Source organism: Cololabis saira, chromosome 7 (assembly GCF_033807715.1).
Source record: "Cololabis saira isolate AMF1-May2022 chromosome 7, fColSai1.1, whole genome shotgun sequence".
Lineage (NCBI taxonomy): Eukaryota > Metazoa > Chordata > Actinopteri > Beloniformes > Belonidae > Cololabis > Cololabis saira.
Window position 1 is genome coordinate 17,334,856 of NC_084593.1, and position 13,021 is coordinate 17,347,876.

Below are 13,021 nucleotides of genomic sequence, written 5' to 3' on the forward strand. Positions count from 1 at the left end.
AAGACACTGTTAGGAAAGGATCTATTTAGGTACAAACATGTACATCATTTACAGTTCAAAATCCTTCTGTACATGTAGTAAATATCTAATCTAACAACATAAATATCTGCAGCCTGCATATCTTTTTTTTTTTTAAATAGAGCGGATGCGGCTTATATACAGGTGCGGCTTATAGTCCAGAAAATACGGTAGCTTAATTTCTTAAACACTGCTACCAAGGTAACATATGCATGCACGCAATTATCCAAATTTATGTTGCAACACCATAAACCACAAGTAACAAAACAGTTAAGTCAATAAAAGGATTATGAATATTGATACAGACGCAGCACATTTACAGCCTCTCCTCCAAAGAGAGCACTTCCCTCTCTGTTCAGCAATAAAACACTGGTTATAGGATCTCCCCAACATTGCCGTATTTCTCTTTCTACAACTGTGTCACATTTCCTCTGCCTCCGAGCGGCGTGAATACTTATCCGCTCCGGCAGAGAGGCACAGTGCGAGGATTAAAGGCTTTTGATGACAAGGGAGGGCACAAGGAAAGATGAATCTGTAACGGGTTTATGGCTCTGGCCGCGATTCGAAAGGTTAGCGAGAAGTCAGCTTTGACATAAGGCTATAAAATCAAAAATAAACAAACAAACCAAAAAAAAAAAGCACTCGATGGCTTCATGTAGGAAATAATGCCCAGCAGGAGCAGGGGATGAGTGTCTTATCCTCCTGACTCGGATAAAAAGCATTTCCTGTTTGACAGAGTAAGTTAGTTTTGGTCCTTGTACAAGCAAGCTTTAGTGGACACAAGCCCTTTTTTTTTTACATTTCAAGTGCTCAGAACTGCTTCCTCTTTCCTTGAAATGTATCTCCCCGAACTTGTCTCCCAGTCCAGCGCGGCCACTCGTGCCATTTGAACGCCCGTCCGTGTCTGTGTTTTAACAGAAAGCCCCATGGACATCAATGGGGCTGTCGCTCTTTGAACTGGGTATGGGAAGTCCAGGGATTATGTGCAGCTTCCTGTGGAAGGGAAGCAGACAGGGATGTCTTCCTAGGAACCTGCACCGATGCCGCGTCTGCATATCTGACTGAAGGCTTAGTCAGACAGACTGAATGGTATCAGGACGACTGTGACTGCGACAGAGAGGAAAAGGTAGTGCGAGAGGAATCGCATCTACACTGACTCCAGGCAGCCTGTCAATCATCTTTTTTTTTTTTTTTTTTCCATTTGACTGAAAGATAATTGTCTAATGCCAAAGCAGATCATTTTCTCTCCCTAAGATTGAAAGAAATGCACCGCTTGTGGCACAGAAAGTGCCGGTTCCATGACCCGCTAGTTCCAGGGAAAACTGCACCTGCTCGTCAGGCAGAAACAAAGATGAGAAACAGAAATATGAGCCGACATCCAAAGAAGAGGAATTGCAAGATATATTTACAAGAAATACCGACCCTGACGACTCAGATAAAAACATTTTTCACATAGTTTATTGCTTTTCTAAAGAGTTAGCTATATAGCATTTAATTGCCAGTAAAATAAACACAAATCCAAAAGTTTTGTTTTATGTACTTTACTTTTCTCAGGTGAATACAAACATTTCAGGAGCTGCCAGACTGAGTTTTCCGAGCGGGACTGAAGCTGAAAAATGAAATGTGTCTTTTCCAACCGCTGAATTGGCATCCTTACTAGTACCTAGTTGGAAACGTTTCTGCCTTTCTCAAACTTGTCACCATTTCCTGACAGCCTAATGCAATGACTGACACGGTGTGGTCAAAATACCACAGGATTATAGGATGAAAGCTACCCTTTAAACCATGTCTTTATACCTCTGTTCAGAGTAGCCACTCTTAATGCTTTTGCAGGAAATATTTTTCTAAAACATTTTTTTTTGGTTGTATAACCTGGAATTCTCTTTATAGACTGAGAGCAAGTGATTCATGAAATGTTATTGTGAGTCAACTAGCAAACAGGCGTTGGAAGCAGGTCTGAAGGAAGTGGTTCGACTTTTTGATTTGTTTTCAAAATCTTCTTGACTTTTAAAGTGTTTTTCCAACTTTTCCTACCCAGCTTTTAAAAGGGTTGGAGTCGGCATCTTAACCCCACTCTCCATTCGGAGCGGTGCCTGTTTAGAAATCAGTGTTGCACCTTTGCGCTACCCACTTCTGAGGTACAGCCAATGCAGCATGATACGAAGCTGTGTGGAGCTAAAGATGGGGAGACTGGGTAAACCTACTTTTATCTGTGTCTGTGATGTCACAGACACAGATCCTGCAGAGCTGAACGTCTCACTTTAGTTCAGATGTCACATAGATTCAGACATTGGTGGCACCGAGTGAAATCCCCTTTTAGAACGACCTTGATCATACGCAGCATTCAACAAGGTGTGGGGAAAAATTCCTCCGGGATCTTGGTCCATATTTATATTACATCATCACACAGCTGCAGCAGATGTGTCAGTTGTGCATCCACAGTAGAAACCTGTTCCACCACATCCAAAAGAGGCAGATGATCTGAGCCTTGTGACCTGAGACACATCAGAAGATGCATACACTGGAGCTGAGTGGTCAGCAGCAACACTGGTAGACTGTCTTATGTAATTGGCGGTAAAGTGGCACCAATGAGACTATAATGGCGCTTTTCCACTAGTACCTATTCAGCCCGACTCGACTCGACTCGCCCCGGTTTGGTTCTTTCCCACTAGGGGTCTAACGTGCCGAGTAGATACTTTTTCTGTAACTACTCTGCTGAGGTTCTAAGCGGTTGAGTCGGCCCTGGATCTGACGTCATCACAATACAGGCCACCGATTGGTCGGGATGTTGGAGTCAGACGTCTGAGTCAGAAGGCCGAAATCAGCGAAAGAGCGACTCGCGGCTTCTTCATTTTATTCGACCATCAACAGCAGCAGAAGTCTGTTTGGTGATCCAACTCTGAGGTGCAGATGTTCATAAACCTGGTGGCTGAGGAGAGAATTAAAAAGGGATCTAGACGGGCGATAAGGAACGACCAGATCCACCAGGAGCTCTGTCTCTTCATAGCTGCTCGCGGTTCCAGCTGACTTTTCAGCAGCGCCGAGACAAACAAAAAAAAAAAAGTGTCGCCGCTTGAAGCTTCTCTCACTCTCATTTTTTAACTTGGTATCGAACACAAGCCACAGATCCACCAGCACATATATCATTTCCTCCAGGTTCTACATCTTTAGTGTCGTCTTCTTTGTTTGGATACACAATCAAATACGTTGCAGCAGCTTCGCTCCAATCCCGCCTACTTCTCGTCTGGGTGTCTAAAAACAAACGAGGACAAGGCGAGTGGAGGCGAGTCGAGTCGCGCTGAGTAGGTACTAGGAATGGGCGATATTTTACCGTTCACGATATACCGTCCAAAAAATTCCCCATGGTAAGAATTTGTCATCTCGCGGTAAAAACGATAAATTCCTGTTGATGATGTTTTTGTGTAAAGCTGATTTATGGTTCTGCGTTAAATCCATGCACATACGTGTGGAGGAAGGAAGGAAGGAAGGAAGGAAGGAAGAAAGGAAGGAAGGAAGGAAGGAAGGAAGGAAGGAAGGAAGGAAGGAAGGAAGGAAGGAAGGAAATGAGTCTGAAAGAAAGAAAGAAAGAAAGAAAGAAAGAAAGAAAGAAAGAAAGAAAGAAAGAAAGAAAGAAAGAAAGAAAGAAATGAGCCAGAAAGAAAGAAAGAAAGAAAGAAAGAAAGAAAGAAAGAAAGAAAGAAAGAAAGAAAGAAAGAAATGAGCCAGAAAGAAAGAAAGAAAGAAAGAAAGAAAGAAAGAAAGAAAGAAAGAAAGAAAGAAAGAAAGAAAGAAAGAAAGAAAGAAAGAAAGAAAGAAAGAAAGAAAGAAAGAAAGAAAGAAAGAAAGAAAGAAAGAAATGAGCCTGAAAGAAAGAAAGAAAGAAAGAAAGAAAGAAAGAAAGAAAGAAAGAAAGAAAGAAAGAAAGAAAGAAAGAAAGAAAGAAAGAAAGAAAGAAAGAAAGAAAGAAAAAAGGATAAATTCCCGTTGATGACGTTTTTGTGTAACAAATATCTGGATCTGAGAGCGAGATAGATTTATAGTTAAAAAGGTGGAGTTGAATTGGTATTTTTTTTATCGTCATTTTTATCGTTATCAGGATAAATGCCAGAAATTATCGTGATACATTTTTTAGTCCATACCGCCCATCCCTAGTAGGTACTAGTATAAAAGCGCCATAAGTGTGCCTAGACAATAGCCTCACGTCATGACATCCCATCCACCAGCTTAAGCCGCTGACACAAGCCAGACCAGAGTCAAATTCTGACCCTAAACCTCAAATGTTGCATCAGAAAGTTAAACCCGTTGGACCTGGTGACATTTTTCCAACCGCTTATTGTCGGATTTTGGTGAGCATGTGTGAACTATAAACTCAGCCTCCTTTTCTTACCCGGCAGGACTCACAACCGGCGTGTTCTTTAGCTGCTGTAGCACATCTGCTTCAAGGTTTGATTTGTTGTAGGTTCAGGGACTGTCTTTCAGCCCACCTTGGCTGTAATGAATTGTTATCTGAGTTACTGTTGCCTGTCCATCATCTCCAAAAAGGCTAGCCATTCCCCTCTGACCTCTACCATCTCCAAGGCATTCTTTGGCCCAGACATATCACTCTCAGTTGATATTTTCTGTCTTCCAGACCAACCTCTCCAAACCCTGGAGATAATTGTTCATGAAAAATTCCACTAGATACGCAGTTTCTAACATCCTCAGAGCAGCCCATCTGGCACCAACACCCATGCCCAGTTCAGGTTTGCCTTAAAACAACGTTCCTCCCTATTCTCATCCTCGGTTGAAGACTCAGCATATCCTTTCGTTTACTTTTTTCAAAAGGATGTGCGGCTATAGCATCACAGATGTCAATGTGGCCGTTGCCAAGCTGTTACTGCGGTGCAATCTTTTTTACTTTAGGTCCCAGGAAATTCAACCCAGCAGACCGCAAAATTTAGGATTTGGGAAACAATGTGTTCGGATTCGCAAGTGTAAAAAAGAGTTTTAAATGAGCGTACAAATTTTTCGGATTAGCAAGAATTTAAAAAAAATAGTCACAAACACATTTTGTGGACTCAGAATTCAATTTACAAATTAGTTTTTCTTATAATAAAACTTTTTTTTAGCTTTAGAAAAGTTTTGGTTGAAAAGTTTTTTTCTGTATTATTGAAGAAAACAAAATGATCCATCTCATAAGAGTCAAGGATAAAGTTTTGTTTGTTTGCCCAAGTCGGCCCTGAACATCTGGTAATGTGAGCGGTCTGCAGCTAAGATATTATTCTACTGAACCTCTTCCAAACATAAACATAGACCGAGCCGTGCGCGGCGGGTGGAGCTGCGAGAGGACAAAGAGAATCAGTAGGAAGAGCTGCTGCAGCTGCCCGTCTCAAAGACAGGTCGAGGTGACAGGTTAGTCGGAGTGTAGCCCTGAATTGATGAGGCTAATGTGTCTTTGACCAAACAGATGAAGAGGTGTAGGTGAAAAAAAAGGATGGTAAAAGTGAGAAAAGGGTTAAAGAACGAGAGCACTGGTGTGTGACCGTGACAGAGACAGAAAAAGACATGAACACAGACCCTTTAAAATGTTCAGGGCTGGAGGTCAAGCTTAAAATATTTTCCTTTCCAAGTTTTTATTTTTTTATTTTTTTTATTTACTATGTTTGTTATAAGTAAACACATGAAAAATTCCCTCCATATTGGCACTGCAAGTATATTTCCCGACTGTTAAAGCTGCTGAGTCTTACCTATGCAGTAGCAGAGGATGATGGACAGCACGACTGCGATGCCCACGGCGATCAGGGCTGTGCATTTCCAGGAACAATGTTTGGGTGATTTCTTGAACTTGAAGGCTCCTCTGGACAGGCTGTTCCTGGGCAAGGGCCGCGCGGGCGTGGAGTAAACCGTCCCCGTCGCCATCGTGTACCCGGGGGCCGCTGCGCTGAAGAAAGGGGTCGTCCCTGTGCCCGTTTTAAACAGAAAGTGCCTGCAAAAACAAAAGAAAATGGGAGAGCAAAGTCTCGTAAGTCGCGATGACCGTTAGTAGCATATTAAGCGGCAGAAGGCTTCTGATTTTAACAGCCTCGTCCATAAGTCTGTTTGTTTGTTTTATTTAGGATCCCCATTAGCATTAGCAACAGCGTTAGCTCTTCTTCCTGGGGTCCGACGTTCACACAACACACAAATTAACACTTACTACATAACAGACATACATTATACATGACAAACAAAACAATAATAGACACAACTCCCTTAATCACAAACAACACAGAGGATAAAACTAAATCACCATCATTCTCAGACATAAATACATAGAAATTAAATCAAATAAAACACCTTCATAAACAATACCTGCCTGAAATGACTTTATCTTAGAATTATTTGACCACTTTTCACCTTTATTGTGATAGGGTTTACACTACCTGTAATTATATTCAACCTTCACTCTGATCCTTTTAAATGTCAAATCATCATTCATTAAATTTTAAAAGATATTGTTTCAACTGAATCTTAAACCAATCTTTGCTCCCTACATGAGAAATGTGAACTGGTATAGAGTTAAAGTTTTGCTAAAGTTCTCTGTATCAAACCTGTTCTCACCCTCAGTAGTAGGAACCTCCTTTCTGATGAGATTCTACTGTAACCATGGTGATCAAAATGATAATATAATCTGTCATACAGTTGTTTCGGAGATCGTGCCCCCAGTGATCCCAAAAACTGAAAAAATCTGCAAATTTAAAAACAATTCACAATTCTCCAATCCCCACATCCATGACCCTGCTGGAGATATTGATTCAATACCCGGCGTAATCGTGACATTGGGAAAGGTGAACAAGAGGAACCTCGTAAAACAATCATCTCACTCTTTCCCTTTTACAATTGGGCCTTTGCTAATAGCCCATTATACCTGGGGTAATTAACAGGGTTTAATCAAATGCACTACAGAGTGATCTTCTTATTAACTTTTAAACCCCATGTGAAAAGCTCTTAAGTAAATGAATTAAGCCTTGTTGCCACTTGTGCCACTACTTACAAGATTAAGACCCAAATGCCTTCGGGCTTATGAGGGGCAGCCAGAGAAATTGGACAGATTGACCATCCGTGGCAAAAGTTAGTTCCAGCCTGCAACTGTAAAATGTCACCGCTTTGTCCATTTCTACCAGAAATGAATTGCATCCAAAGACCGATTAAAATAGGAATATCTGCAAGTTTTACCCACATTTGTGTCTTGTGTTTTTATGCAGTAACATAAACACCTAAATTAATCACAGATTGTGTTTTAGTTGCTCAGAAAAAGCTTGAGTGTAAAATGTGACTCATTTTTTTAATAATAGTGTCAAAATAACAGCAATAAACTTGGCTTTTGCTCATTGAAGTAAGAATTAAATAAATTACAAAAACAGAATAAAGGGTTCAGAATAATTATCCTTACTATTATCTTCTTTTTCCTTTCATTTAGGTCTTGATTGTTCTGTATGAATGCTTCACATGCACTCTTGCATTAAAAATTACACTTGAAGGCTCCTGCCAAACTCCACTACAATCATGCCTGTTCAACCGTAAAAAAATTTTCAGGGGGTGTTAAATGGCTTAAAAGAGACGCTCAAACTTTGCAGAAGGTGAGTTCAAGGTGTTTTATACAAGCACTGAGAGATCAAAACACCAAGAAATATAATGTAGCTGCAGAGTAAATTTATATCACTCTTATTTTTAACTCTTACAGCTACATACAGTGGGATTGTGCTTTGCAGAAATCCCTCCAAAAAGAATTCTAACTGGACAAATGTGAATGAGAAAATAGAAGGGGTTTAATCTCAGAGGCTACTGTATATTGCACGCACATCTTGTGTTTTTTTTTGTTTTTTTTACTTTAAAAGGTCTCACACAACACGTTACACAGAATGTGATTTATCTCTTGTTAAGGTCCCCAGAGGAAAGGTTGCCAAAGTAACCAGCAATACGAATACACAGATAAACTGATAAACCAGGGTTTACTCATCAATTATTTGCGCAGCATCTGTGAAGTCTCCATGCTAGTTTTTGTAAAGGCTGTGGCTGGCTATAATAAGGAACTTGCAGGTGGTAAATTGAGTGGAAAATCTGAAGCTGAACTGTTAAAACACTGAAAATCCATGTAGTAACGCTCACGAACGACATAAACTGTGATTTTATGATGGTGACAGATGGCCAAAATTATTGAGGGAAATGTTTTGCTTTGTCAAACAAAAACCTTTTCTCTAAGATACTCTTTTTGTTTAGACTGTTTCATCCTCGCTGTGAGTGAAGGGAATCATGTATTATAAATCATAAAGGTTCCCCATAAGACATTGCTCATATTTCTGAGCTGCTGCTGATATTTCAGGTGCCTCTTGTGGGGGTATCTCAGAGGTAAAACCTCCTCTGATCAATTCTTGAGTAAAAGAACAAATGTCAGATTTGGATCGTCGAGCTCCTCAATGCCCCAGCTGACACGTGCCGTCGTGATCAGACAGGGATTCCTTTAAAAGGTTACGAAGCCTCGCCATAGGAATGACAATACACTGAGCATTTGCAGCCCTAAAACGGAAGAAAAAAAAAAAAAAACGTTCATATATGCTTCATCCTGGAACAATCTGTGCTGTCGCTGCAGAAGCAGACTTCTAATATGCAGCTGAGTGAGAATTGGGGTCAAAACTTGCACAGCGTTGGAGGCGGCAGACGTGTATTCAGCTTTAGAGGCACACAGACGCTGCTATCCAGCGAGCATATTCGGATGCAATCTGATGAGGCACACGGGAAGCGATATGGACACGTATGAGCGTGCTGGGAGAGTTATGTTCTCTATTTGGCAAAATGTGAATACCGATTCCATCGTGGGTAGATTACCTTCTAACAGTGGTGCCTGCAAATGAACACATTGAGGTCTTATATAACTTAGGCTACGGATATATTATGTTGCTATAGCTTCCCATACTAATGCACCTAAATGTAAAACCACCACAGGCAAAGACACAAAAAAGGAAAAGCAGCAAACTTTCTTTACCTGTGTTCAAATCTGGGGTCAGGTTGAAACTTGTGTCTACCGGCACACTGCAAAAACTAATATTTGTCTTATTTCTAGTTAAAATGTCTCATTTTTAGTCAAAAAAAATCTCATTACAGTTAAAACAAGACTCATCACTGGAAAAAACAACAATTTTCACCTGTTTCAAGTAGATTTTCATTTAAAATAAGTAGAAAAATCTGCCAGTGGAACAAGATTTTTTTGCTTGTAATGAGAAGATAAATCTTGTCCCACTGGCAAATTTTTCTACTTATTTCAAGCGGAAATTTACTTTAAACAGATGAAAATTGTCAAATAACAAGTTATTTTTCTGGTAATGACTTAAGTGTAATGAGATTTTCTGACTAAAAATGATACATTTTAACTAGAAATAAGACAAATATTCCTGGTAAGATTTGGAGTTTTTGCATCTCTTACACAAATTCCTACTCTGGCCATTTAGAGCAATTCTGACGGTTTTCATGTTACCACCCCTCTATTTCTAACCCAAATGAAAATGCTGTTGGACATGATTAACAAACTGCACACCAGTCTAAATGTCTGCTGCCATAGACACTGAATGACCGGCTGTAATTGATTACAGCCAGTGTGATGCAACAAGGCACATTACTATGCTAATCCAGCCAGTGGTGTGTTGTGATTGCGCGAACGAGAGAGGGGAGAGACAATCTGGAGAGTGTGAGACTGGGGGGTATCGGGAACAAATGAATGCCTGTGTGTCGAAGCGTCTTGGTGTGCATGCATGTCTGTCCCATTGAGGAGCCGGCGACACAAAAGCAGCAGTCATCCCGGTCTTCGCCGCTCTCACAACATCGCTTGTCATCATGATGACATTTGAAAACATGTTCACAGAGGACCGAAAAAAGAAAGAAAAACGAAAAACTAAACAGTGAGTGGGTGGATGTGTCCACGGCTAAGCTCCGGCTGAATGGCTGAGAGAAAACACAGGAAACAATGAGAGTTGAATGTAATCTGCCTGTTAGCCGCCATTCTGTGTTAGCTTTAGCATTTCAAGGTGAGAGCTTGAATAATGAGGATGCTTTAAATAAAACCGCTGCGAAAAAAAAAAAGCACAAACAAAAAACAGATGTGGTCCGACATTGCGTGAACTGATTTCCACACTTCTTGTCGTTTTGGTCTCGAACCACCTGCCTGTCGACAGGGCGTCTGCTAGCAGGCGCGGCTAGCTTTGCACCACGTGCATGCGCTTTATTAGAGACGTCTTGCTTAGGGAAACACAACATGCTGCAATCCTGCGTCGATTGTTTGCACGTGAGGTTTATCATATTTTACGACTGATAGCCTAATGTGTTTGACACAAGAAGAGCTTAACTCTTACGCAAACGTTATAAGATGATCTGAGGAGGCTAAAGCTGGGCATACACTGTGCGATATTTTAAATCGTTTGATTCAGCCCCATCTCACAATCCACGACTAGATCGCTGAGGTCAAAAGTTCACAGCCCACGATTTGTGGTCTCACACTGTACGTCCCGATGCTCTGATGCGACCCGTCTGCTCACACTATACAATCATAATCCTCCCGTCGGACTTCTGTGCACTGGAACTGCAACGTCAAAAAGAAGTGGAAGAGGAGGAACCCCGAAGTGAGAGACACCGAAGATGCTCAGCAAGAAAAAACGCACTGCCTTGGCAATTTGTGCCATTCTGTGTGGCAATAAATCAAAAAAGAAAAGACGACGTCGTGTTTGGACAAGGAATTGGCTGGGCAGACGTGGGCAGTACGGTCTTTCAATCCTTCAGCGAGAACTGGAGGTAAGCAGCAAGTTGTATTGGTCTAACATGCTATGTAGCCGTTGCTGCCAGGAACGGCTACATATAGCACGTTAAACCAATACTATCTACTGTATACGTACGCTTTGGCACTTTTTTTTTTATTGCACATGCTCTCTCTGAAAGGATGAGGCTAATCGGGTCGTAGCTGCTTCAACTGTGCGATACCTTCACAAGGAGCAACCAGGATTTCAAACACGTTTGATTTTCTTGCGAGCACACGATTTGTGATCGGGAGCTCATCGTGAGGTGTTAATCTTTCGTCGTTACCCCACGTATACTGCACCAACGATTGGGTCGAAATCCGGCCCGATCCAAAAAATAGTTGCACGACTGGAAAATTGGTTCAAAACGAACCGACAATCGCACAGTGTCTGCCCGGCTTAACTCGGAGACAGTCATTATCATGAACATGTGTTCCACCGCCAGCATGTTAAATCAGTCGACTTTTTAGATTGAGGACTGTTTAGATCCATCTTGTATCCAACATTGATGAAAATGTTCGCAACTGTTGGAAGGAAAAAAAAAAAAAAATCACATCTGAGTAAAATGTTCGACATGTTGCAAAAAGCAGTAGCAGATTTAAAGTTGAATGGTATAAGAATGAAAATATTGCAATACTCTGAAATCACCACAGAAATGTGTCCTTGGCACTGAAAAGGTTGGCAAAATAACTAAAAAAGGGAAACACATGAGGAAAAAGGAAAAATAAATCTTGAGGATTACGGTTTTTGTCTCCGCCACCATCCACTTTGGCAGGTAACCAGCAAACAGTGCGAGCGGCGCTCTGTTCCAGTGGGCTAGTTGGCTGGTTAGCTCACACATGACTGATCAGTCCTGGTGCAAACATGACACAGTGGTGCACACACTCATGGAAGGAAAGAGAAAAAAGAAAAAGTTCAATTTCCCCCCCCTCTGATGTGGAGCGTGACTGAGTCATGATTTACATGAGCATATCTCACAAACACGTCCCCACATTTATACACACGGACCAAATCTTATTTAAATTACCCTTATTCTTCTCACCATCGACAAACAATCCTTGTATATTTGGCATGGGGAAAATGAACTGTCTGTGGGACAACTGTGGCGTGTGATGATTTTAGAGCTGGGACATAATTTCATTTCGCCGAAGGACTCCCTTGACACATGGATCCGACGGGGATTGACAGTGCATTTATAACAGCAACATGCGGCGAGGAAGGCCTTCAAAAGGCTGATTCTGGAATATCATAACAGCTGCCGTATTTGAATCTCATTGAATCGAAGAGCACAAAATATTAAAGTGAGCTCCAAAGGACATTCAAATGAGAGAGCAGATGCGTGTCTGACGTTTTTTTGTTGTTTTTCTTTTTCCATCGGAGCACGTACAACCTGACACCATAAAGGCATCAAAACCACCAATTTCACTCCCGCAGGTATAACATATTTTAAACAAAGGATTAAGCACTGCTCAGGAATAATTACCCCATATGGGCACCGGAGCGCAATTCATTGTACAATGAAAATCAAAAGAAATGTTCTTCATTGAAAATATCATCAAAAAAAAGAGAGAAAAAGACTATGCTTTTCAGTGAAGCCAAACAATCAAAAAGGGAAAACCTTCAGGGTGTATTGAAAGTCCTCCACACTTTATTAAGATCTCCTCAACACTTGCAACAGGTGGCAAAACAGGATCCCGGATCCGCCCCAGCTCCTTAGAACGAGGTGTGTTGGCGTCGAGCAGAGCAAAAACTCAGCAAGGATAATGTCACAGAATTATCTGAAACGTGTATTGCTTTCATGTGTTTCTCTCAACAAAATAAGGATAAGCCCCGTTTACACTTAGCAAAAACGGTGGTGTTTTCATGCGTTTTGGCCGTTCATTTACACGAAAACGAAGCTCAAAATCACCAAAAACCATCATTGCTGAAAACTCCGGCCAAAGTGGAGATTTGCAAAAACTCGGTCTTCACGTTTGCTTGTAAACAGAGAGAAACGGACATTTAGGCTTCAGAACGTCACATTATGCGACAGAAACGTCACCAACGTCATGTGTGCGACCTGTGTTTACAATTTGTTCGACCACTGTCAATATCTTCTTGTATTTTACCTGTTTTATATTCTAAAGTCTCACTTAAAAGTAACTCCACTTCTCTGTCACTCCAAACGAAAGACTCTCGTTCATCTTGGAAGTAACTGGAAGTTA

The 13,021-nt window shown here is 41.2% G+C and overlaps 1 protein-coding gene across 8 annotated transcripts in view; it reads right to left on the reverse strand.

Moving 5' to 3' along the window:
* si:dkey-237h12.3 (teneurin-3) overlaps positions 1–13,021 on the reverse strand; it is a 236,668-nt gene that overhangs the window by 119,948 nt on the left and 103,699 nt on the right. For all 8 annotated transcript variants that reach the window (XM_061724890.1, XM_061724889.1, XM_061724888.1 and 5 more), the window contains one exon: positions 5,745–5,983. In XM_061724890.1, coding sequence (XP_061580874.1) covers positions 5,745–5,983 — 239 coding nt within the window. The remainder of the gene's footprint in view (positions 1–5,744; positions 5,984–13,021) is intronic.